The sequence below is a fragment of the Myiozetetes cayanensis genome, unplaced genomic scaffold (assembly GCF_022539395.1).
Source record: "Myiozetetes cayanensis isolate MyiCay16 unplaced genomic scaffold, myiCay2020 scf1, whole genome shotgun sequence".
In the NCBI taxonomy this organism is placed as follows: Eukaryota; Metazoa; Chordata; class Aves; order Passeriformes; family Tyrannidae; genus Myiozetetes; species Myiozetetes cayanensis.
The window spans coordinates 116,069,717-116,097,291 of NW_026086604.1; the positions used below are offsets into that span (position 1 = coordinate 116,069,717).

General features: G+C 42.1%; 2 protein-coding genes across 2 annotated transcripts in view; one reads left to right on the forward strand and one right to left on the reverse strand.

The window, feature by feature from the left end:
• COLQ (collagen like tail subunit of asymmetric acetylcholinesterase) overlaps positions 1–10,426 on the forward strand; it is a 43,058-nt gene extending 32,632 nt beyond the window's left edge. Inside the window, exons 14-17 of the mRNA XM_050312226.1 lie at positions 2,459–2,578; positions 3,171–3,291; positions 5,466–5,568; positions 7,599–10,426. Of these exons, the coding sequence (XP_050168183.1) occupies positions 2,459–2,578; positions 3,171–3,291; positions 5,466–5,568; positions 7,599–7,668 (414 nt within the window). The 3' untranslated portion in view covers positions 7,669–10,426. The remainder of the gene's footprint in view (positions 1–2,458; positions 2,579–3,170; positions 3,292–5,465; positions 5,569–7,598) is intronic.
• A 9,509-nt stretch (positions 10,427–19,935) lies between these two features.
• Positions 19,936–27,575, reverse strand: part of PLEKHA8 (pleckstrin homology domain containing A8) — a 30,931-nt gene continuing 23,291 nt past the window's right edge. Inside the window, exon 14 of the mRNA XM_050314551.1 lies at positions 19,936–26,869. Within this exon, the coding sequence (XP_050170508.1) occupies positions 26,672–26,869 (198 nt within the window). The 3' untranslated portion in view covers positions 19,936–26,671. The remainder of the gene's footprint in view (positions 26,870–27,575) is intronic.

Here is a 27,575-nt window from a genome sequence, read left to right on the forward strand (position 1 = left end):
TTGTGTTTGTGTTTTTTTTTTAATGTCTTCTTCTATAAAGAAGGTGATTTCAGAATTGAATATTGGGGTCAAGCAGTGAGCATATATAATAGATCCTTCTACCAAAGTTTAGGCCTTGAAATAAAAGGAGTTTCCACAAACCAGGGAAACTAGACTTCCGAACTCCCGTCTGTAGGCATACACTTTTATGTAGCTAATTTCCATCTCTAGCCATGAAAACATTTTTATGAGCAAGATGGACAAAATACTTTAAAGAACAAGGCATTGGTGAAAAGTGAAATCTCTGATTTCTCTGGGCTTTGTAAATCTATTTATGTAATTCTCCTTCATCTAGGCCCTGCCTTATTATTCTGTGCATCATAGCACTTAGACAGCAGTGAAGATGCTACCTTGCTGCTGTGTATCAGCACAGCCCAGACACTCCACTCATGCAAGTGGAAATTGTGCAGTGTCTGGTTGTCTATGAATGTTAATAAGCAGTGGTAAGCTTAGTTAACATCTTCATCTGTCATGTTGTCAAAAAGCTGTTACAGTGTGTGAAAGGGACATACTGACAACACTGGTCATTAAATTGGGTCATTGAAGTCAGTCTTTTGTATGACTGCATTGCAAGTCTTGCAAGCTGCTCCCACCCTTGGCAGTGTTGCATTACAAAACTGTGACAAAAGTGCTGAAATAAAGGTGTATAACACATCACACTGCAGGCTATTGCAGAAAAACCTGTAGTACATCAGAGCCTGGAGAACTCATTGGAAAAGGTATAAGACTCACAGTATTGTTTGTAGGTCTTACTGCCCTCCTTCTCCATCAAGCACAGTTTCATATTAGATCTTAAAAGATAGTAAACAGAGTGTAACTACCTGAAATAAAAGTACCATATGCTACTGCTATGAGCCCTCATGATGATGATTGAGTGCTATTTTGTTATCAGGAATGTGGGATGGCAAAGAGGAGAGGCTTAGCTCTGGAAGTGGAGCACTTGCAGAGCAGTACTCCCTCTTTTCCTCCCTGCCCTATTTGTTTTACTTCCTCGTGTGTAAAGAGCAGGAACTTAAACATCAGAGCAGGAACTTAAACATCGTATTGTTTGTTCTGTTCAGATCCCCACCTAGCAGCTCTGAAGCCTGTCTTGTACCACTTGAAAACTAGAGTCAGGGTTTCCACAGCTGCACATGGAAAAGACCCAGAGATGGTGCTCTGTGTCCCAGCTCTGCATCCTGTGGTTTGCTAAAGCAGCATCCAACTGCAGCACATCCTCAGTGCCACCACCCACGCACCCACCGCTCCTCTGATGCCAGCACTGCCAGAGGAAGGCAGAGACTGAGAAACACAGTGCTGTTTTTCCATCACTGGCTAAAATTCATTCTGTTTTTTAAATCTTTCTTAATTACAAAAAGTAACTGTAACAGAGAGTTTCAGAGAGCACAGATCTGCTATTGATTTCAAGAGAAATGGGAGCTCCGGGGCTGAGCCGTGAGCTCCTGAACACAATTACAGAATTGGTTCTTCGCTGACTTCCTATTTCTTTGCTTTCTGTCATTCATGCTGAAGGCATTTTTATTCAGTGCTTATTTAATGAAATTGGCCTTTGTCCAGAGCTATGGGAATATTCTGCTATGTGAATATTTCAGGGTAATTTGTTCTTAAAAGAACCAGTTCTGTTTATGCTGGTGGGAGTCAGACTCAACCCTAAATCCATTTTGCTCAGAAGTACTCTTGCTTTTTCTTAATTTAAAAATGGGTTGAATATTGCAAAAATTAAATTGATTAAGCTACTGAAGGAAGAGACTATTTTCTAATGCCTCTTACATCCAATTTCACATGAGACATTAAAAAATGAGTAAGAGAGCAGCTTGCCCTGATTTTTCCATTTTGAACTAATTTTTTTCTGTTTAATTGAAGACTTGGCTCTAGAACAAAATATATGCAAATAAAGAAACATGTATTTTAATGCCAATTAAATCTAAACAAAATAGCAAAAGATAAGTGAAGGTTGCCTCGAGCCATTCATTATTTAATTTGTAGTGAGCATGTCTTAAAAAGATGTAGATAAACCCACAAAAAGCACTTGTGCCAATATGGATTTTGCCATTGTTCCAGCATCAAACCATCTGAGTACCTGACAGTTCTCAGCAATGACTGTGCACAGGTATTTGAATGATCCTTATCTGTGGACATGCATTTTGAAATTGGGGCCATTGGAGTCATAGCTAGGTGCTCGGAGAAGACCATTCTCCTTTGGAAACTTGGATCTCTTCTTACCAGGAGCCTCTTGTGGTCTGGAAATCCATGGGTGTAAGTTCTCACACTATGCTGTTTCTGAAGACAACCAGACCATTCTTCTGTGTAATTATTTACCTATTTGCAGATACATATGTCAATTGGCAAAACTCAGTTCTGCGACAATCAAAAAAACTTCTTGAGAGGGTTACCAATCACCTCTTTTTCTTTGCCCCAGATTTTTGTGGTGAATAATCAAGAGGAATTGGACCGGTTAAACACTGAAAATGCCTTAGCTTTTAGAAGAGATCAGAGATCTTTGTATTTCAAGGATACCTTTGGATGGCTCCCAGTCCAGGTGAAAATATGGTCTCAGAAAACTCGTGAGTGTATATTTCATTCTGAAATGCAGAACATACTTCTGTACTTACGGTGTCTTGCAAAATCAATTAAAGAAATGGAGAAAAAGCTCATTTTTCAGCAGTTCCACAAATGTACATAATTCTGTGAATTTTGTTCACAGGAGTCTTAAATACTGAGGCATTAACTCAGCACTCTTGCAGGTTTTGCTGACCTCCCCGTGAACCAGGTTCCACTGGTGAACAAACTGGGGCAGAGTTTGGGGAATTAAGGTAGTAAAGACCATTTTTTATTTAATACAAAATAAGGCAAAATTCTCTAGGGTACAAAGAACACAAACCCTGCAAACCAAACCCACGTATTTCCTTATTGCTTCAAGGAGCTAAGCTAAGTCCCACTGAAATCAGCAGCAGGATCTTTTCTGTATCCACTGGACTTTGCATTAAATTCTTTATAATCCCTGTGAACCACCAATTAGCAGGGTATGAAAACCCACTTGTGGGATCTGTCTCCCATAGCCCTTCAACTCTGCTTGCTAGCCAGGCTGCTGCTGGTCTGGTTCAGTAACCACTGTGTGTTTGTGTGGTCAGCTCACCCCTTTGTATCCTGTGGATTACCGCTTTGAGGACAGCGGTACCTGCGGAGATGGGATCGTACAGGACGGGGAAGAGTGCGACGATGGCAACGCAGTTGTGACCGATGACTGTATAAGTAAGTTACAGGGCATCAAGAGGGGCTTCTTTCTACCAGGGAAGGTGCATTAGTTGTTCCTACAGGGTGCTGTGTAAATCACACAAGTGTTTCACTCAGGAGAGCTTGTGTGGTTTGTGAATCAAGCACAGGCACGGGGAAAGGGAGGCACATTGGTCACAGTCTGAAAACTGAGGTCTTTCATGCATGTGGATGGGACACACCAGCACAAGACAGAGATGGCAACAGGTACTTCTCATGCTGGTTTACATCCACACCTTCCCCAGCGGCTGCCAGCTCTGTCTAAAAGATGTAGCATACCTCTGCAGTGCATCACAACCCTTGGGATAGACACTGAAGCTGGCTGGTTTTCACAGTAAACTAGATCCTGTGTCCAGAAACACCACTTTGAATTTTGTTATTCACTTGCATGGAGAACATGTTTAGCCCGCTACCTTCACCATTAGGTTTATACAACATTTAATTCATGTCTACTCAATCTTCTTTCAATTTTGCTGGGTTTGGATAGCAAAGAGCATATAAACATTCAAGCAGCTGTGGCAAGCTTCACTTCTCCCCCACAGTTATTTTTATGGTTTGAATCTTTCCCCAGAGCTCAGCACTACACCTTCTCTGCATAGCAGGTTTGACACTCTCCTGATTCTAGCAAAGGGATGCTTCTTCACTTGTCAGAACAGTATCAGCCAACACTGAAAGATGCAATTTTTTGTTTATAAATCCCTCCATTTTTTACCCTGACTTTGAAAATGGGGTGTATGCAGCCATGGTCTATGTGAGTTTCTCCATCCACTTGTCCATCGCCACCCTTCCCCACGTAACTCAAGAATCCCAGACAACTTCTCGGTGACAACAGCAATGAGATTTCAAATGCAGTTCAGTCGCAACAGTCATAGGGAGACATACAAATAAAAGCCCCTCTAAGTTTGCCTGACTGCAGAGTAATACAGAGAGAGAGAGAGAGCAGGATCTCTCCAGTCTCCAGATATGAGAAAATGATTCAATTAGAATATGCAGTCAACCATAGGGAACAAACATGTGGGAAAATAGTGTTCATTAGTTCTAGTGCCTGCAAAATTGTACACTGTGTGTCTGAGGGCACATCATGTTCTCTGTGGTATACACTGGGCAATTGAGGCCTTGCAGTACATGGATTTCTGACACTGATGAGACCCAAAGAGTAATCATTTAGTCACTTGAAAATGAGAACACTGTCATCATTCTTCTCTTGGGACTAAACCAAAAGAAAAAGGCTAACCAAAGATTAAATGCATTTAAATGTAAAATAGGCTCGTTGGTCTTAGAAGCATTAATTTCTACCAAACACATCCTTGGTGCAAATAACTAATAATTTCTATTTGTAAATAACCCACTTTAATTCTCATGAATTCCCTATTCCTGAGTGTCTTTTTAATCCTTTGCTTAATAGCAATGGATTTTCCCAGAAGATGTCAAAGGCATTTTAACTAAATGAGTTTGTTCAAGTTATAAGTCATTCTCAATATGCTGAAGACATCAAAAGCAAAGTCCTATTGTTAAAATGGCAAAAATTCCCACAAATTACTGCAGCCTACATTTCAGTCACCATGAAAAAATGTCACAAGTCTCACTCATGTTCAAGTCAGTAGGAGTCAACAGAGGGAAAACCACATTTTTGGTGATCATTACATACTTTTTTTTTTTTTTTTTGAATAGGCAGGCAATGGGTCTGCATAATTCTGTTCATGGTAGGAACTCACGGTAGACATATATAGATACTGTGTAATATTGGGGAAAGGCCTAGGATGGGATTTTCAAATCACTTTGTGACCTCAGAGGTTTTTTTTTAGATTGGGACACCCCTCCACCCACCTCCCCCTCATCATTTGTATTTGATGTTTCCCTTAACTTGTTTTGATAGTAATCATCTATGGTAATAATAATTTTTAGAATACATGCTGTTGTAATTAGTGATTCTGTAGTAATTATTTTTAGTATTTATTCACTCTTTCTCTTGCTCACTGAAATTAAGCTAAAAAACCCTCATTTCTTTGTAGTGAAGAATATTGGTCCTCCTAAGACAGTCCTTACAGGACTTTTTTTATACTTAACTCTTAAAAATCTAGTTCCACTTACTCTACCTGTTTCTTTTTCGTGTGAAGAGCCTTGAAGGGGCTTCTTTCTTCCTTTTTTGCTAGGATGTCGCCGTGCTTACTGCGGAGATGGCTACAGGCATGAGGGGGTTGAAGACTGTGATGGGAAGGATTTTGGATATTTGACATGTAGAACGTATCTCCCTGGGTATGTATGAGAGGGTCTTAGCTTTTTTTTTGGCGTTTTTCTTGATTGGTTGGTTGGGTGGGTTTTTTTTTGGTTTGGTTTTTTGCGTGTGTGTTTTTTTGGTCTGTTTTCTCTTTGCTAGCTTTAAAACAGAGTAGTACCACCCACTTAAACCTTGTTCTACTGGGACCACTGCAGGCAGGGGGGGAAGAAAGAGTCTATCAAATTATTCCTGCATATCATTGACTTTAAGGGCTAAATCTCATTTCTCCGTAATAAGCACATGCCTCTTACTGTACCAAATGAACAAAGACCACATAGACACATGTATGCCCATTTCTTGCCAAGATTTCCTCATTTGGTCACATCATCATTGCATTTGCAACCACTGATAACATACTAAGAATAGGAAAACCATGAGGAGGAGATAATCACACTGAAATCAAAAAAAGACCCAAACCCACATGCTCCAACCGACCTCCCGCTGCCCTTCTTGTTTTTTAGTACTCTAGGGGTATCTTTGCTTCTGAATCCACTGGGCATCTGTCAGCTTTTCCAAAGAGCAGGAAATTCACTGCCGGCAGATGCAAAGCCATCCATCTGCTTAGGGATGTCCTTCCTTTAAAACATCTGCTTATTGTTGACTTGCCTTCTCTGCCTTTCTTTAAGCAGCTTCCTCTGGTCAGCGTTTTTCCTCCAACAGCAGCACCTCTATTTAACTGTCAGGTATTGTTACTGGCTAACAGGAAACAATTAATTTGCAAATTAAATTATGCACAGAGCCCTCATCATTCAGGGAACAATGATGTGCTAATTGACAGGAATAAGAAACCACAGGATGTCTTTGTAAATCAAGTGCTGTGCTAATCCTTCCACTGTAATTGTTGGAGCACTCCTGCTGTAAAACATTACTAAAATCCAGACTAGTAGACCTGCAAATCTGAAACATTTTATAGAGATATCATCTTCAGAAGGAATTGAGCTGTTTTCTACTGTGAAAACCTTCCCTTCTAAAAGTCTGAAGTTTAGTGCAAAAGATAGCACCACAAAAACTTGAGAAAATTTTATAAATTTCACTTCACATATAGTCAAGTTGCAAAGAGCAACTGAGGTTCTTTATTTTTTCTGTGTGTAGTCTGAAAATTATCTGCCAAGCTAAAGAAAAAGCTGTGAATCATAAGTAAAGTGGGCTAAGTATGTAAGCATGGCACTCATATGGGAGTTTCATCCCAAAGCAACCTTTTCTCCAAGAACTCTGCTGCAACTGATTTTTCCATTTTCTACTCTTTCCAGCCCACAGGCCTCTCCTCCCATTTCTCACATCTTCTCTTTAGATTTTACGTTGGTCTGAGAATGTGGGTTATCCAAGGACACAGTTTTAAGGCTGCTTAGTCCACATCTTGGCTCTGTGGATGGGTTATTCACTTAGACATATGTCAGCAATAAAAACTCATTAAAATGCTTATTAAGGTCTCTGGTCAGGTCTTCAGTGGGTAGTCAGTGCAGTTCAGTTTAAGTCAGTAGAAAGACAAAAACCTCTGGCAAGGACCCCTCCATTTACTTTTTTTTTTAATTATTATTATTATTATTTCAAAGGTGGGAATGTGTCACTCTCATTATCTCAAGTACATGAAAAATAAGTTAAAGGACAGGCACAGTAACACCTGCTGAAGCTATTGGGAGTAACTGGAAAAACACTTATCTCAGAGCCTCAGATATTTCATTACACAGTTCCCGTGGGCACCGAGTCCTTCTGCATCCACCCCCACGTAATGCTCAAGTCCTGCTGCCAATGGGGATTTTATTTTTTTAATTGATATTACTGGAAGTTAAGTCTTCACTCACTGTTTCTCTTGGGCTCCTGGACTATTTTGCTGACAAAGGAGAACACAGTGGAGCACTGATAGAAATTACCCTTCTATTCTGGTTCCCATATTTTGCTGCATATGACATATTCTGATGTTCTTCACTCCTACAGGTAGTTACATCCAGAAACCATATAACGTGAACTGTAGCATATTTTGAAACTGAGATATTCTCTTTTATTTTAGGTCTTATGGAAAATTGCGGTGCACTTCCTACTGCTACATTGACTCCACACAGTGTCGATACTTCACATGAAGGAGTGGAGGTGGGTAGCATCCCACTTGTAGCAGGGTGGTAGGTGCTACACTGTCATCTAGCCAAGAAGGACTGGGACTGAAAAACACCCCACCCACCTCCGTGTGAAAACAAATAGGCGTCATGCTGCTGATGGCCATTTTGAGATGTTTTTCTTTTTTAAAAATCGTCAGATTGGGAAAAAATAGGACCACTTCATCCTGTCTTAATAGAGAAATGTCAAACAGTTTGTGCCAGTAAGACTTTCATGCAGCTGCGGATGGCAACTTGCTCTCCATCACAAAAGTAACATTAAGCTACTGGAAACTGAGTTTCACCAACCAGGAATATTGTGTAACAATTACCTCTAGTCAGCACTGTTAAACCCAAATGTAGGCTCTTCAGAGGTTTTGTCTTTAACCTTTCCCAGCATAAACAACGAAGCGAAGCGTATCTTGGATGTGGTGTTTATAGGGATTTTCTCTTTTATTACAATGTGAACTTTGCAAGTGTTGTCTCACCAATGACTTCAGCACATTAAGCTTAACAATACTCCTTTCAAGGGTGAAAGGAGCAGAGGCCCTTCAGTAAGTGATTTCAGAATCAACAAATCAGCCAAAAAAGCTGGCTAACTTCACCTTCAGGCAAGGTGTTTGTCTGTGTGTGTCTCCTATGCATGCACGGAAATGCAAGCAGTCACAGGAGGCCTGCAACACAAACCCCAACAAAGGACAAACTGCACAAATAAACTGAAATAGCCAAGAAGTTCTCTCCCAGGATAAAATCAGACAAGGAGGGAAGCTAAAGAAGGAACCTATTTCTGTATTTTTTACCTCTGTGCGGAGCTGGCTGGGCACTGCCTGACCCCAAGGGGCTGGGACAGCATCGGTGACCTGCCTGAAATCACAGCATGACCACATGCACATTGCTTTCACTCTGCTGTCTACACTGGAGGGTCTCTTCGTTTTTATCCCCTTGTCCATCTGACCATGATCATTCAATTACCAGTTATACACTGTTCTCTCTCCTTCCCTCCCACTCGCTGTTTCCGCCATCGTGTCTGGGGTACTCCCAAGTGTGCGTGCTCACTTTTGTATTGCCATAAATCAAATCTCGGAGTAGTGTGTTAATGGATGCTCATTTATGTTGTGCAACGTACATGTATTTTTTTTGTTGTTGTTTCAGAAAGTTCACTCGACTATAGGAATCAGGGTAATTATATACTTATTTATTAGCAAGTATTAAAGAGCAAATTTCACATGGGAAGCCTAATAAATGTTACGTGAAAAAGTGTCTATAAGAGCAAATGGAACAAAGGATGTGCAGAATTCAGGACTAAAAGCCTTAAATCTAGGCATTATTTTCATACAAGCCACTCTTTTCTGCTTTGTGGTAAATGTTGCACAGGACTCTGTGAAATGTGTGAGTTATCTGTCCCGGTGACAGCACTGCAACAGCTGCACTTACACTGGCACTTCCACAAAGGTTAAGTAAACGTGGATGTTGCTTTATAATGATAATGCATTAAAGCAATCAAGAAATGCATGCAACTTTTACTACCTACCTAGAAGACTTTAACAATGGATTTCCAAAAGGATACTGGAAACCACCAATCATTGACCAAAAAAAAAAAAAAAAAAAAAGAAAGAAAGAAAGAAAATTAGTGTACTCTTCATAACTATCACTTATCTGGGCTATTTGTGTTGCTATGAAGCCAAGGCACCAGCATTTGTAGCCCAGTTCAATAGTTCAATTTTTTTAATTATTATTATTTTTTTAAATTTAAACTGAGGTCTTAATAAAAGGTCAAGGAACCACTGGGGCAAGAAACTTGCCATAAACTCTGAAAATCTGGGCACTGCACAGCTGCCTTTTAATTTTCTGTGCTTGTGCAAGCAGTGGTTTCCAGAGGCATCCTGCCATGCAGGAGAGCATTTTGGGAGGTTCCTGAGGACAGACACACTCCCTGCAGCACATCCTGCTGGCCAGCCCCCAGGCATCTGCTGGGTGTTACCATCCTAGGCCTGGAGATGCTTCATCTGAACTCATCACCTTCTCCAAGGTGTTCATCTCTACTCCCCAAAAGGCTGGATTCTCTGAGAAATCTGGTAATTCCAGTGGCCTTTCAGTTTTAAGTTGAATCATTTTTAATTAAAAGCTCCCTACCTCCAAAGGGCACTAAAGTAACAAACCTAAGATGGTAGAATATGTAAACAGGAGATGTGATTGCCTAGTTAAAATTGTACTGTGATACACGTGTATAGGAAAGGGCCTATCAGTTTGGTCAGTCTGAGAATATTTGCAAGGCATGGATTTTAAAAGGACTTTATTAATACAACACAAACAATTTGGTATCTTAACAGAAAGAAAGTAATGTAAAATGTAAGGGAACAAAAAAAAAAAGTTTCATACTATTGTTACTGTCTCGTTCCCCTCAGATGATAAAGCATGAAAAAGACACCTGGGAAGGTGTTAAGTATATATAATTTAAAAGGGGCTGCAAAAGAAATCCTTTGTCCTTATTTCTGACATACCTGATTTATCATTAATTGGGCATTTTTCAGCTGGGTGGTGCCCTGGTCTGCTGTGAATTGTCTTCCCTCCTTCTCTGAGTTTCTTTACACATTGTGCCAAGACTGGTTCAAAAGTTAATTGGGATGTTTTAGTTCCAAGGCCTTGTGTAGCAGCAAATTGCTTGTGGGAGAGTTTTCTAATGATTAGTATGCAACTCTAGGCAAGTCCAAAACCATTATGATCTTATGTCATGCACTGTATTAATGTATACTAAAGATCCAGCTTGCACTTAATATATGATTAAATATACGTAATTAACTACTGCATATATTAGCAGCTCATGTCAATAAATCATGCTACCTTAGTTACCCTATGTCCCTACTTTCATTTAATTAATTTTGGTTTTAAAACCACAGTTTTGAAATATAATTACCTAGTTTAAGATGCTGGGGAAGGGAAAAAATCTAATGCCTCCTCTCCCATGCCTGCTGCCTGTCGGATCCAGCTCTATGCAGGCACACTGATGTGCATCACAGCCTGGGAGTGTGGCTGTGCATTCCTGCTCCCGGGCTTGCTGCTGCCTCAGCCCCAAACTGACCCGTGCAACACGCCATGAGCAGAACAGCACCCCTTTCATTGATTTTTGACTGGAATATGTAATGTACTGGTTTTTAATAATGCTTTGGGCTGTGGTGTGGGGGATTATCTCCTCCTGTTACCTGACAATGTACTGGCTGCTTTGTAACTCCTACCAGAGTCTGTGTTGATGGCTGCAAACCAGAAAGCAACAGCGCTGTGTGCTGATGGACAATGGGAATGGTGATGTTGGCACCTAGGGTTCAGCCACTCGCAGCAGCTGGCACCCAGGCTTTGGGAACAGGGTCCTGCCTTGCAGTAGCAGCCTGCAAATCTGCTGGACCAAGGCTTTTTTTGTATAACAGGGCATCCTAGAAAAGGGCAGTGCCACCTGTCCCCAGGGTAAATGGAAGTGTATTGACAGGCAGAGAAGGAATGAGTCTTTGGAGTGGTATATTTTCTGCCTGTCCTTTCTAACAGCTCAGCTTCTGTGACACTCACATCTCTAGCTTCCCAAATGCCTTCGTCATTTCTTTCTTCACTTCAAATCATCCAAAACTGTAGCTGTCAACGCTATCCTTGCCCATAAATCTGCATGCACCTCATCTCCTCCTTTCTTTCTTCTTATGGTTTCCCTTAATGGCACCAAAGTTCATATTCTTTGTAGCTTCCCCAAAACTCTTCAATGCCCTCACTCCTCTGCAGGCTCTGGGTTTCATCAGATTCTCTTTCAGTCTCTCAGTTCATCCCTTTTCTAACATCTTCGGCTTGTTACAGCCCTGTAAATGTCACAGCAAAACCCCTTGGTCATGGTTCTTACCTTCTAAAAATTGCATGGTGCAAATACTTCAGTCCCACTGGTTTGGACAAGGGGAGAGGGGATTGGTGGTTATCCCTTAAGTGGGAGTCCCCCAGAATAGTCACTGTCCTTGAGTACCAGCTATTTATGAGGAATAATAGTAATAAGTCCCCAGCTAATTGCTTTTGGGGACAATTCAACAGCTTTGACACTTGGCTGCCACATACAGTCAGGAGATGTATTAAATAAAGATGACCAAAATTAACCCGAGAGAAGTAAACCAGTGCTGTTCTGTGATTCTTCGGTGATATTCAATGCTGCAAGATCTTTAAAGAGCTGTTGGAAAAATCCTGTTTTAATTCACAAAGGATGAGGCAAGAGAGACTGTTTTATGACATACTCTCAATTTCTTCCTCTGATAGTTTTTGCCTAAGGGGATGGATATAGCAGGGCAAGTGTCTCTTCCATGGAAACCATTCCCTTTCAAGGAAAGCACAGAGTAATGGGCTAGGGAACTCTGCTACCAGCAGCCTAAGGTGTTGGCAAAAAGACAACTAAAGCAGGCAACTGGTGAAATTAAAATTTGGATCAGGAATTTGGATCAGAGTAACTGACGCTTATTAATCTGGTAATGGACCATGCAACTTGCAGACCATCAGAGCACTGCTAAACCTTAACCAAAGACAAAAAAGGAACAAAGCCTAAGCAAATGAGCCATTTGTGTCTTTATTGAATATAGTTGGTGAAACACCCCCCCCTCCCCTCCAGTATTTATGTGTCCAGTTACATGCCAAGCAATGTGCTCTATGCTGAAAGCTGGTGTCACTCCAAGGCTGAAAAGGCCAGAGCAAAGCCTGGGCACATGTTTTCATTGCATCAGTAATTACTGGGGCATTTAAGAGGATGGCCCTGAACCAGGCCAGCTGAGGAAAGGCTGCATTTGAAAGGGTGGCCAGGCCAAATTATATTAGAGGAGTGTATTCTTGCTGGAAATTACATTAGTGGCTACTTCCCTCCCTCCACTCCCAACAAAACCTTGGCACTTAAAAGGCACTGAGTTACAGCCCTGGCCTTTTAGGGCTCTTAATTCACTCTGACAGTTTCCTGAGCATCTGATGGAGGGTCCAGTTTGGATGCATAATTTTGAGAGAGAATAGGGTTTAAATAGCTGTATTTTGCTGCAGCCTTTCCATGCACTACTGAACCAGTAGCCCTCCCTGCATGGACTGCTGCTCAGGATTTTCTTTGGAAAGGAGGGAGAAGGAGCTGAGGCCATTAATGCCTCTGATAGCAAAGCCTAGAGGTGCAGCAGGGCACTGCATGGAGCAGGAGCCACTCCGGCCATGGTGGTCAGAGTGGGAAAGGGCCTCATGCTGCCAAACGTGCATCCGAGCATCTCATCTTCTTCAGGAAAAGATGTCTGCTGGGCAGTTCCCAGGGCTAATAGTACTGGTGGCATCTCCTGCAGGACAAAGGACAGGCAAGGACAATGCACTCCTCGAGCTGTTTTGCAGGTGCAGCTGGGAGCCTGCCTGGTTGGTGTGCAACAACACAAACACAGAGGCTTGACAGAGCAGGAATATGAGCTAATGGCACAATAAATCAGCCAGGAGGAAGAGAAGGTAACATTAACCTACACACACAGCAGCATGTTTAGTATATTTAGAAACTCAGCAACTGATGACCCCTCTCTTAGCCAGTCTAAAGTGTCACCATTCAATAAGTGAACAAACTGACATCAGCATTAAATTCGAGATGTCTTTGACCTTTGTGCAGGTATGGAGGAAGCTTTCAAGATTCATCTTGGAGAGCATGAGAGATCCCTGTCAGGGTCTGCAGCATCCTCTGTGTAGGGTAAAGGTGGAGGGGTGGGAGAAGGAGGGGCTGACAGTTATTCACAGTCACCCTACCAGGAGAAAGAGGCACCCAATGGTATTTTTCACTGAACCACTACGGAATGCTGGCTTAAGACTTGGAAATGCAGGCATGTAACACTTATTTTCCTTTGCTCTCTTAAGCAGAGCATCTCCAAGTTGGTGGAACAAGCAGAGAATACCTTGGGAACTCCATGTGTTCCCCAATCCCATCATGGTGGTCCAGAAACCTTTTCGTGATTAATTTTGTTTGGAAGAGAAGAGCTCCCATTGTTTGCTGTCCTTCTCATTTCAATTATCCATGTTCCCAAGGAAACTTACCACTCCTAAGTTGGGAGAGGCCGCACTGAGCCAGCCAGGCATTTGGGGTAGGTTATGTTGGGTGCCTCCCATACCTTCCTCTTGGAGTTATTTGATTGACGAATGGAATGAGGAGAAAACTGGCAACCCTGACAGTTTATAGCAATACAATTTCTTCTATAAATTTCTGTTGGGTTTGACATCTTACCTACCTGGCACCACTGCTCTGAAGACAGGGTGTGCAAAGAAAGAGTATTGAGGATTGCTTTGGTTTTGAGTTGTTAGCAGATTTAAAGGAGAGAAGGACTGATTAGAGGTAAGAAACAGGGAACAGTTCAGGCAACTGAACTGTCCAGAAGTGGTCTGTTGAAACGTGTATATTATGGGCCAAGACCCACAGGGAGGCTGGTTGTAAAGTACAATTAAAAGCTGGATTTAAGCTGTGATGCTCCAGTACATTCACACAAGCCACCATAAACCATCTGGTGACTGTAGGGTCATCGCTGTTTTGCTGCCATTTGACCAGAGATTAGTTGTCAAACCCAGCAGCAACCACACAGCAGAGGCATGGGACCAGCGGGGTAAAGCTGGTCATCTCACTGGTCTTCGTGGGTGCAGCAAGGGGCAGAGAGGCTTGCCCTGTGCCAGGACTGTTTGAGCAAGACAATATTTGGTGTGAAATGCTGCAGGATTAAAGCTTCTAAATAAAGCCTGGAGAGCTGTACCTGTTGCTGCCTTGGGTAAGCAAGCTCCCTGTCAAGCTGTCTGAACCAAGCTGTTACGCTAATTTAAACAGGTCAAATATTTGTTCTCTGCTCCACACTACCACATTATTTGGTGAGAAATAATGTCCTGTAGGTTTGTCAGGGAGTAACCACATGGTAGGGAGGACTGAATTGCTGTGACTGGCCAATAGGGCAAATAGCTTGACATCATGGAGTTTGTACTGGGTATAGGCAAGGAAGAACCAAGCCCTAAGGACATCCAAATAATGGGATTATTCCTCCTCCACTCAGCAGTCTCTTAGGCCATTTGGAAGAGGAAGCCCATCCTCTCTTTAGCAGTACTGTCCCTGTATTTTGCAGCCCTGAGGATGGCAGGACTCCAGCTGCAGGGCAAAGAGAGGTAAAGCTTCCCTTGATATGCAAAATCCCCCAAAAGGCCGTGTGATGTCTCAGCAATGGGGCATCTGCAGCACTGTGGGGGTGATGCCGGGTGGCTCAGGTTTCTCTCCTTGCTTGCAACACTCATGTCCAAGTTTCACTGCTGTATCCATGGCAGATGTATTGCACCAGGATTTGGGAGTGGAAGGAGTTCCCCTCCACACCCTCACCGCTTGTGCCTCAACTGAAGGTTGTCACTGAGACTGAGAGACACATGCTTGACAGCTGTGATTTACCAAGATGGTCACACATGTCTATTTATTTAGGGATATAAAGTAAGGCAGCTTTCCAGACCCTCCCTTGGTTTCACCGAACTTTGAAGCCTGTAAGAAAAGTTCTTTAAGCAGGACTCCCTCAGATTATTTCTTTGCTTCTTTCTGTTTTAATAAAAAGGGTGATAACAAATAGCTGGTTTTAAAAGTTCTATTTGTGCAGGAATATCCCACTTTTATGTGTTTTTAGGCATCTCAATCAACAGAGCAGAAAGCAGAGCTCCATTTGAGATGGTCAGTGGACAAAAAAAATATATGAATGTGGAGAGATAAATCCATTCCTTGTATGGATAACAGGTACACACAGGCTGTGAATATCACCCAAAAATAGAGGGTTAAGAAAATGTAAACTAATATTTAATTACTTTATCCAAAGTGGAAGAGCTTGGACAAGAGAGAGTCCTATTTCAGAAGTAGCATAGCCTGGATGTGTGAACTCTCCACACAAGTAAAAGACTGACATAAGAAAACAGTGCTATATGAAGAAACTTTTGGGCTGGCTGATAAGAAGCAAGTTCTTTGAAATAGTCTGGGGTTTTCCTGAGATTCCGCCCAGGGGCTGGTTTGAGCCCCAGGGGAGAGCAGCTTACTCAAGGTGATTGATGAAGTGTGAGGCAGTGTAAGTAACAGTGACTATTTATACACTGAGAGTGCACTGTAAATTAAAGGTGAGAGAATATAGATCCTTAAAAGACTGGTGGGTAAAGGGAATTTAGTAAGCTGGATTGAAGAAAATAAATAGTGAAATGTCCTGGCAGGATCCAATGAGTGATTGGAACATTGAGTGTGTCCCTGACAAGGGGAAAAGCATGTACGAGCAGGTTCCTGTGCCTGGCTGGCACATCTGCTGAGACAGGCTGTCAGTGCCTCATACCAGGGCTGCGGGACAGAACGAAGCTCTGTGCAGGAGAGTGGGCCTCTTTCTCTTGACAAGGGTCTCCCACCATGTTTTTGGCAAAAAAGCTCTCCCGGTCACCCTGGCGCTCAAAGGGGCGCAGGTTTCACAGGGACACCCATAGCACCCCACTGCAAACACCCCCAAAAGCCGCCTGTTCTTTGTGCCAAAGCTGTTGCTTTGGGAAAGCTGGTCGTTGCTCAGTGTGTGGGACGTTGAGTGCTGGGCTCAGTGAGTGTCGAATACCTGAGACCACGGCTCAAATGTCATGTTGGGGAGCAAGAGGGGTGGGCGAGGGGTGGCAGCACAGCAGAGGCTGCACAGGCTGAACAGCACCGGCTTCCTCCTGCCTGCAGGAAGGAGGTTGGGTACCAGCTGCTAAGCAAGAAAGCAAGTGGAAAACTGTGACCTATAGGAAACTATGTGAGGCACGTCTGGTCTCTGAAGACTACAGATGAGCTGGTGATACCAACACTGGAAACAGATGCTAAACTGATTGGAAATTATTTTGGCAGAATGCCATAGCTGGAGCAGGAGCCCAAACTGATGCAAAACGCATTCTGAAGTCTCAGATCTGTTTGATTTTGAGAAAACAGTGAGCTGTTGTCTCTTTGGCATCACTGTGGGACTTTGCAGAGGCCACACACCAGTGCATCTTGCTGAAAGTAGTTAGGTACGCACTTGGAAAGTGGCCAAATGCTGCTGGTTGGCACCAGGACCCAGTCAGGAAGCAGCATCTTAGTGACTCCTCAGCTGACAGCTCTGGAAGGACACGAGTATCGCCAATTTCAGCTCATCCTGCTGTCTGCAGAACTCCTGTACTAATGGGTGACACCTCACTAAAGCAGTGATAAACAGTGGAAGATCCTGGAGGGATTTTGCCAGACACACAGCAAAGTAATACAAGCTGGTATAAGGTGAAGGTTAGGAAAATGCAAGAATACAACAAAACTTGGAAGAGCCTATTAGCCTAATCCCCGAAGTCGGGGGTTGAGCCTGCACAATCATCAGTGCAGCTTCTGGCAGGGTAGGGAAGCTTTCTAAAGGCTGGCTGTTTGGTTGTTTGTTTTTTTTAATGGTAACACATAAGAAACAAATCTAAAACCTGTGTTAGACACACAAGGAGAGGAATAAATATCTGTTCATTAATACATATATTTGGGTCAATATATTGAAAACCACATGGTAATATTTTGGAAGAAATATTCCAGATGGACAGACACTTAGCTTGGTTGTACCAACGTCTAGAAGTGTCTGGCATACTGCAGCATCTCCTGCAATTCCTCTTCTCAGTCCTAGTACTTGTGCTTGACACATATTCCACCAGCCCCCAAATGATAAAGAAAACTCTTCTCCTCATGGCTACAGTTCAGGGAACAACTTGGCATAAACACATAAAATTGGTGTTCAAAACCTGAACTATGGTCTCATATTCTGCATCTCAATAGCACTGTATTTCCCATAGGGCAGCAAAATTGCATGCCAGCCCCACACTGCCCGCAGCATAGTAGAGTTTTCAGTTGGGTTAAAAAGAAACCAACACAGTAAAGGTGTCACTGCCTCAGTGCATTGGTCATAGCTTTGGTGCTGTGAGCTTGCATTACCTTTTCCTCTCAAATTCAGAAAACATAGGTTTTATCCATATAGGAGAACCCTAAGAAAACAGCATTAATATTTTGATAATTATTGAATCTAATGTGTCCTCTTTGATCTTCCCATTTTAACAGCAGCACCTCTATGTTCCTGTGAACCCCACATGTTCAGCACACCATTTTTAATTTTGAACCATGGATCTAGATTCCTGGAGGGACAGGAATTTAGCAGCTACTCTCATGGTTCCTGACCTTTATTAACATGGCAAACTGTCAAAGCTGGGTTTTTCCCTGGGAAGATCTTCATCTGGGATCCTGTAATGGCAACAGATTTGCCTTTCTTAATCACTGGAAGTTGTAGTGAGGTGACACTTGCCTGGGAGGTATCTTTTTGTGTCTGGGATTTCTATTAGAACATGTCTGTGCAGTGCTGCTGGTCTGTGCTCGGCTGTTTAGAACAAGGCATTCTGCAGAGAAGACCAGCAACTGTGCTCGCAGTCCCTCTGCACAGCTGCAGACCTCCTTGCCACAGCCAACACATCCTGCTCCCTCTGCTCATGGACACATTTCAGCTCTAAAATACAGCACTACAGTGCTGGTTGGCAAATCAGTACTGCAGCTCACAGGTAGAAGCTGTGCTTTGAGGCATTAGCTTGTGGGTTTTGTCAAAGTACTGACAGTCAGGGGGCAGGTCTGTGGACACTGCGATACATGATGGCCCCCAAACGCATCACTCCTCTTCTTCCAGTCCAGAAATGTCAATACAAAGAAGTTGTCTGCATGGCTGCAGCAAGTTGCAAATCACTGCTTCTCTGTCTCTTGCATGCCTATATGGAAAGCTAAACCTCATCTTTCTGCTAGAACATCACCCTATGATTTCAAGTGAGAAAAGGTAACAGTTCATTTTAACACTGCATATAAGGGAAGTTTTTATGGACTCTGTACCTCTTTCAGTGTCTCTATATACACCCTCTGTGTTTTAGTATGAAAAGCCACAGTTGCCTACTGCAGTGTAAGACAGCGTGGATACCAACACTAGAAGTCCTGACTGTGCAGAACAGAGCTCTGCCATCTAACTGTGACATATAAACAGCATGGCTTCAGAGGAGCTGCCAGGTCAGACAGTGAAATGGACTCTGATTGTGGCACAGCTGATGCTTCGGGAGAGCCACCAAAGCAATCTGTGCCATGGCTGCAATGAACACTACAAGTCATTTCCACATGCCCATGGAACAGGGTCAAGACAGTGTCTTAGAGAAACCCCTTAAAGCATCAGTAACACAACTGTTGTTATTTACCTGGAACTGACAGGGTCTCATGGCTGATAACCTGTTCATTTCCTTAGGAAGGAAGATGAATAAAACCCTGGAGTGCTAAAAAAGGAATGTGATCTCTGCCCTGGAAGGCTTTCTGAACTATTAGATGGGTGCCCAACTACCCACCAGCTCAGCCCCAGCAGGTGAGACAGAGTGATGATGAGTTTGAGGCTCCTGCCAGAGCTCAGTCCTTCCCAAAGCAAAAGCAACTCTTGGCCTTTGCAGGATGATGCTCTGGGGCCTACTGCAATTAGAAGGAATCAGAGATTCCTGTGTCCCATGGGAGACAGCCAGCTGTAGCTGAGCAGTGCTGCTGCAACAGGATACATGCATCCTTCCCCTCCCACAGGGCTGGTTAGGCACAGGCAGGGGCTCCGTCTCATCTGCTCTTCTGCAGCTGAGAAGATGCCTCTGCTGTGTCCCAGATCTCCACCTTGTTGTTGCCATTAAACAGAGGTACTTGCCCTTGCTAGAGAGACACAATCACAGATCTGCTGTAAGGTCCATGCTGTGTTTATAAGGAAAGAGAGAAAAGGGAAGAAAGGGAGATGTTACACCCACATTAAAGAGCACTAGTCTTCAAGTGAATCTCGACAACCACATAGGAGTTTCTGAAGTCTTTGAAGTCTCTATGGAAGAGATTCAAGACCAGGCAAAAGAAGGACAAATAATACAAGAAAATAGATATTTCTCTCACACTGCCAGGCTAGGTTTTGTAACTACAATCTTCATATATTTACACTGGCCAGGGACCCCAGCCATATTCCAGACACAGTTTTTGTTCTCATAATCTAAACAGCCTCCATGTGTGTCAACATTCTTCATACAAAGATACCTACAGGTAGCGTCTGTGAACCAGAAACATACTGTTTTTGACTGTCCACACAGCAACCACAACAGATGCAGTCCTTAAGAGCACCTTAGGCCCTATATTGTAATAAAAGAAACAAAATTCATGCAAGGAGAAAACGAGATTTTAAAACATGCTTATTTAAAATAAGTTTATTATAATGAAATAATATAAAAGTCTGACAAAAGTCTTAACAATGCTCCAAAAGAAGAGACAGATGCTGTATGATTTGAGAGATGATGCAGACTGGAAACTTCAGAGTATTTCAGACTGAACTGCTTACGACAGCATAATTTGTGTCATGCTTACACAGAGAGGTGATTTTGGGGGCATGAACAAGCCCTTAGAATTCAGTAAATTTAAAGTGTGAGGCAATATACCTTCTCTTCATCTTTCAATGCATTTCAGTATGTATATAATGTATTTCAGTAAGTAAAGTAAGACTTGTAGTAAGCTCAGCTTGACATTGATAAAATGTATGCCCAAAATTAGCTTGAAAAATGAATAGAAAACCATAAAAGCAAACTCCCTTGGTTTTCAGTTTGATTCCTCTATTCTGGAGTGCAATTACTTGTTTAGTTTCAAGTAGAGGTAAATCTCAAACTTTCAAAATGGCTCACACACTTAGCGTTAAACAGAAATCAGGAAATGAAAACAAGGATGTTTCGTATTCAAAAATGTGAAACTTTTAACACATCTGGAATGTGAGGGGGGAGAAACCCTATACCACAGAAGGGATTTTAACAATGAAAATCAAAGACTACATTTTGAAGAACTGCATGCCAGTGGGACGGTGCATGTGTTTAAGTGAAGCATACTTATGGACATGTTCTAACTTCAAAACAAGTGCTTAAATCCTCGTGTAAGCTGTGAGCAGGATCAGCTACAGCCTGAGCTTACTCAGAGCCTAAGTATGCTATGATACCTCTTCTGCACAAGGGTGATTTTAAATTGCCTAGAGCATTCAGTAGTTTGCAGGGTTTGTTCACCAAGGGGCTACAGAAGGTGCAAGCAAGGTTTGAATTCTGTTATCCCCACCCTCACCCTGTTTATTTTTTGTTTTGTTATGTGCACTATGCAGACCAGAGAAAAGAAATAAAATTAAATAATAAAACAACCAAAACAGCAAAACCAAAACCCCTGTGCTTTCAGTTCTATGAGGCAGAACTTCCATATCTGAAGTGTCCCAATTTAAATTTCATTAACGAAATCAAGTTTAAAGTAGTGTGGTTTTCCTGGTAAAATATGTCAACTCAGGGTGAAACTTCAGAGAAAATTCTCCATTTTTCCATCTGTATGCCTCGTTGCCTGCCATAGAATTCAGGTCTGATGTTCCAAGTTTATATCTGTATCCCTTACAAAACTTCCTGCTTTGCATTCTTATAGAGAGATGCTTCGACAGCAGCAGCTCTGATAGCAAGGCAGAGGACAGTGCATGGAAAGAAAATACCATGCTGAGGAAGAAGGAAAAGACAGCTGGGTAGGAACACGCTAATGATCTTTCCAGGTGTCTGAAAGGCAGTTCAAAGTTCTTTTAAGTTTTCCACAAAAGCTGAAGTGATAACAAAAAGAAAGGGTTAGCAGGTCCAGCACAGGGACTACACAACACTGTTTTCTATAATGGTTCACACTCCTTTGCCAAAGCATGCTGCAAACAACTGGAGCATATTTTGGGCATACTTTTTATACATCCAGTCAACCAAGTGACACTTTTCGAACCATGAAACATTTTAAAAGCAAACAGTTGTAGCCTAAATCCTGATGATGCTTTACAAGAAGTGAAGGTATATGGCCCTTAACTTTCAGTGCATCTGTTAGAGGGAGACCCATGGTATAACAGTGTCAAGATGTGCTTAAGTTTACACTAAAGCACTTGAGTATGCAGTTCATATTCTAGAATTGTAAAGTCACAGAACTTCAATATGGAACTGAGTATGGTGTCTTAAAATAGCAGAGGGGTTTCCAAAACACAGCTTGTTTTAAAAACATAACAATAAAATAAATAAAATAAATAAAAGCATCCTGTTGCTAACAGAACTTGACTGGAATTACTTGAGAGCTCTGCTCTAATGCCAATGATGCTTTGTAACAAAGACGTGTTCGTGACCTCTATTCAAATATGCTGTCATTATTCAGTACTAGATAGCACTTTTATCAGATTGCTTTGGGATTTACCATGTCTCAACAAGGATGTGCACTGGACAGACGCTGCCCATGTCATATGCTGCATCAGAGTTCTACACTCAGCTACACTAACTTCACAAAAAGCAGCCTTACATCCCTTATGGTAAGGCTGTGATTACTCTTATTTCACCATGGATAAGTAAAATCCCTGAGAATATGCAACTGTTAGACATTGCAGGAAACAGCCAAAAGCATTTCTAAAGGAAAGGGATGCAAAACTTTAGCGCAATTTAGGAAACCAAAGCAGTTCATGTAAAGTATACAGAGCAAGGGTGCTGTTAGCTAAGTCACATGGATCTTTACCAGTATGCAGGTCAGTTGTTCATAAATGTCAGCCTTTAAAAAAAACCAAAACAAATAGGACAAAGAAAACAACCCTAACTAATGAACAAACCAAACAGGAAACACCGACCTTCTCTCTAATTCTAAACTTGAAGGCCAAAAATTAGTTGCTTGTTCTCTACCATTATTAAAATCCAAAGCCATCCTCTCTGCTTGCCGAACTACCACCACAGGAAAAGAAGGTGCGTTGTCTAGCAGTGCATTTGCTTCCATTTGGCCATCTGATCTATTGCATCCTTAGAGGTACAACTTGGAGTTCAGCTCTGCAACACACTGAATGGGTTTCTTTCTTAGTGGTTGTTTGACTGCAAAGATAGCATTCCTAAGTCCTGAAGTGCTCAACGCTCTGCAAGAGCAGAGCATGGTGAAGTGCAAGTTTTGAAGGCAAGGAGACCTTGCTCAGTTCCTTCTCTACAAGTCCCCCATTTAACAACAAGTACACAGGGGTTTCTTGAAGCCATGGTCTCCTAAGAATTTTCGTAAGCACCAACTCCAGAGTTCAGAAAGACCAATTTTACACAGAAGGGCAAGATGAGAAAGCCTGCTCTGAGGCAGGATGCCACGCTGATTAGAAGATACACAATGTAGAAAGCTCTCTATTTTATTAGAGGACAGAAGAATGCTAGAAGTTAGTAACTGCTGAAGTTAGTGGCCCAATGAAGCAGTTAAGTTCTTTACCTACAAAATGTAGCCTCCTGATTTTTTGCAACAAACAATGGGTCTGATGCACACTTAAAAAACTAGTGGTTCTCCTGATAGTTAGGAACCAAAACAAACAAAACAAACAGAAAACTCAAAAATACTTCCAAATATTTTAAGTGCTGAATACATTTTCCTGCCACTGGAAAAATTTAAGAGCAAAAAGGGAAGTGAATTTTTGTAATGATCTGACAGTTAACTTCCAGAAAAGAGAGATCTCTTCTTGGTCTCCCCATAACCCAGTTGATATTTGGTGGAAATGTGGTCTCCATTATCTTTCCAGAGCATTAAGCTAAAAACTGTTACAGCAAAGTTTCCCACAGAACAGCTGAAAACCTTGAGGAAACCACATGGGACGAAGAGTTGGTTGTTTTACTGCAGGGGTGGTTTCTCTGCATTCATTCTTAGAAGAAGTAGACAGCTGAATACCAAGAGCCCTCTGCTTCACTTTTACCACTGGGCGTAGTGAAATAATTGAACAGAGTTTTGGTCAAAAGCTTTGACTTTGTACTCAAAGCATGTACTACTTAAATTAAAGAGAATCCAAAAAACTAAAACCTGATTCCTGCTGATCCCTCTTGGACTATGTAGGAACTACACATAGGTACAACTCAGAGAAAATGACAGAACAAGGAAGCCATACTATTTAAATAGTCTTGATGATTTTTGAGCAGTCTTGGGAATCCAGAAAGGTCCCAGCTGACTGGAAGCTGGCAAACATTGTCCTAATTTTCAAGAAGGGGAAGAGGGAAGACCCTGGAAACAACAGGTTTGTCAGTCTCACTTCAGTGCCTGGTAAAATTATGGAAAAGATTATTTTGGGAGGTACTGAGAAACACTTGGAGGACAATGCAGTCACTGGTCACAGCCAGCAAGATTTCAGGAGGGGAAAGTCCCGCTTGTCAAACCTGACTTCCTTCTATGACAGGGTAACCCACCTAGCTGATCTAGGAATGCCAGTGGATGTAATCTTTTTGGACTTCAGCAAAGCTTTTGAGACTCAATCACAGTATCCAGAATTCTGGACAAAATGCCCAGCACGTAACTGGATAACCATGTAACGCAATGGGAGAGCAACTGGCTCACGGGTCCAGCACAAAGGATAATAGTGAATGGGGTAACATCAGACTGGCATCTGGTCACTAGTGGGATTCCACAGGGCTACATCCTCAGCCCACTTCTTTTCAATATCTTCATTAATAACGTGGACAAAGGACTTGAAGATATACTAAGTTTCCCAACAATACTAAATCAGAAGGAGCTGTCGACTCCCTCGAGGGCAGAGAGACCTCAACAAATTAGAAAGCTGGGCAATGACAACTCTGAAATTTAGCAAGGGCAAGTGCTGGATTCTGCACCTGGGATGGGGTAACCCTGCTTGTGTGTACAGACTAGGGAATGAGAGGCTGAACGGAAGCACTGATTAAAGGGACCTGGGGGTCCTGGTCAATGTTAAGTTGAATATGAGTCAGCAGTGTCCTGGCAGCCAGGAGGGCAAACCGTGTTCTGGGGGGCATCAGACAAAGCATCGCCAGCTGGTCAAGGGAGGGGATTGTCCCGCTCTGCTCTGCACCGGGGCGGTCTTACCTTGAATATTGTGTGCAGTTTTGGGCACCACAATGTAAGAAAGATATTGAGCTATTGAAGAATGTCCTAAGGAGGGCAACAGGAGGGAGAAGAGTCTGAAGGGGAAGCTGCATGAGGAGTGGCTGAGGTCACTTGGTGTGTTCAGCCTGAAGGAGACTCGATAGAGACCTCACTGCAATCTTCACAATCCTCACGAGGGTAAGTGGAGGGGCAGGCACTGATCTCTTTACTTTTGTGACCAGTGACAGGAGTTGAGGAAATAGCTTGAAGCTGACTTGGGGGAGGTTTAGGTTAGATATCACAGGAAAAAGTTTTTCACCCAAAGGGTGGTTGAGCACTGGAACAGGCTCCCCAGGGAAGTGGTCACAGCACCAAGCCTGTTTGAGTTCAAGAAGCATTTGGACAACACTCTCAGGCACATGGTGTGATTCTTGGGGTGCCTTGTGCAGGGTCAGGAGTTGGACTCACTAATGGGTCCCTTTCAACTCAGGATATTGTATGATTCTATAAAATGCCTAATTAGAGTCCTGGTATCTTTCTTTATACAAGTGTGATGTTGACCTTTTCTTCAAGTATCATATGCTTTTCTTAAAGCTCACAATGCTAGGTTCTTTAGAAAAGATCAAGTATTCAGTGTGGAGAGAGGCTCCTGTCACAGAGCAATGCAGGGCAGCAGGTCTGCAATACATTCATTTTACTGACAACATGGTTTTTAGCATAGCAAAAGCCAGTATTACTTCTGTGAGCATGGCAACACTGACTTCTGTATTTATGAAGACTTACTAATTCTAAATACCTCATTAGCACAGTCCTTAACCATATCACTAGCTAAAAGGACTTCTTTATTATTCTTAATAGCAGCAATGCTAAGGAGCACATTTTTATCTATATCAGCAAAATGGAAAAAAGGGCAAATCTTACTTTCTTATTTTCAGTCAACTCTAAGTAATTTCAAAATTCAAGATTTGTAATTGGTCCAGTGTGTAATAATAGCTCCATCACAAATTCTAGCTTCCCTACTTTCTTCATTTCACATCCACTTTCATGAAGTTTCTGCCCATATTGGCAATGTAGGTAGGATTTTAATGATATCTGCTTTTTAGATTGCTAGTTGTATTCAATTTAAAAGCAAATATTCTGGCTTTGTGTGAATTTGATTTAAGAGACCACTAAAACCCAAAACAGAAAAACTCACCAAAACCTTAATAAGCCAGGATGATTGGTCATCATCTTCAAACACTTATATAAAGCACTGTTGAAATTAGCTGGGCTCTCTGTCAGTCTGTGCCAGCAAATTTCTTGTGGTCCACTGGCAGGAGCTGACAGGGAAACCATGGCACACACTGGGAGCTGGTCAGGGAACACAACACCCTGATTCAAAGGCTGGTTTCTGGGGCTGCTCAGACCACCAGCCACACACACCTGTGGTGAAGATGTCTGTAACACATGGATTAAAGTATTTCATTTAATAAATATTTATGTAACGCAAATACATTAAGTATTTGCATTAAAAAGCTTCAACCCAAATTAAGGGACAAACTCACTGCATTATAACCTGGTGTTCAGCTGCCCTCCTCTTGTGCTACCAGGGTAACAATAACTCTCACTATACCCCTGCCCTCCTACAGCATAGCAGGGAGCGGGCACAGGGAGTGGGAGAGGAAGAGCCAGCAGCGCCTGCCTGGGTGCTGTGCTGACAGCACACAACAGCTCTGCTGCACATGTAGATCTCTCCTAAGGTACATGAGCAAAGGCCAAATTCTGCTCTGTTACTTTTATGAGGTGAAGAGAAGAGGAAGTGCACAGGCAGAAGAGAAACAGTCAAAAACATTCATCACAGACATAGCTATGACCCAAAGAGAAACAGTACCTCTGCACCTAAATGCAAAACAAGCATAAAAAAACTAAAAATCATACATAATCTTCCTCAAAAACAATCACAACACCCTTCCCACCTGAAAAGACACAATGAACAGAAATGATGTCCAAAAAAAACAAAATGGAAGAAATCTTTGTTAACAGACACAGTCCCTGAATTTTTAAGATGTGGTCTTGCTGTAGTCATACCACCTCATCTGATTCCAAACCATGTACTTCATAGAGAGTGTCCAAGATATTTAGCTGCTTTTCCATGGCTGGTAAGTAAATGTTGAGGTCCCTCTGCATTCCTTTGTAAAATGTTTCTTCCTGAGGATCACACTCCTCCACAGACAGAGCTGCCACAAAATCTTCATACGTTGGAGCTGCCCTTAAAGCCAACTGGGAGAGGAACCAAAGCTTTTAGATTTGCAAAACAGAACAGGAATAGAAACACAACTAAGCTACAAAAAACTTCTAAGACCTCCTTCTTTGCACTTAAAACTGCATAGCATTAATTTAATTACTGTGTACGTGCATATGTTAAGAATTTTAACTAGAGGGGAGGTTATTTTATTTTTACTTGTTATTAGTTTGTGTAGAACCCCAGTTTAAGACATTTTCAGAGAGGTCTGAATTTTTACAAAGTGTCTGTGTATCCTGCTTTGTACAAATAAATAGCATACATTAGAAATTTCATTAAATACAAACCCCAAATGAAGTACACTTTGTTAAGGGAGCTCCCAACCCAGTGTCACACACTTCAGCATTGAAATCTCAAAATGGGTCTTTAGAAAGCTTTCCCCAGCATTTCTGTTTCTCCTAGTCAAAGTCATTATTGCCTGGATGAGGTTTTCCTTTTTCCTTTTGCAATTTCAGTGATAATTTTCCAGTGACAAACACAAGGGGGAGCTGCCAGACTGGACGAAAAATTTTCTGTAGCCAATATATCCTACTTCAACTCCCCACACGTTCTGCACTAACCCTTCTTGAATGCTCATATTCAAAGACAGATCAGTCTTAAAAAAAGCAATCTCAAATCTTCATTTCTTCCTTTAATAGCCCTGCAAGACTGTGCTTAAAAACACATAATAAAAAAGCGTGCATG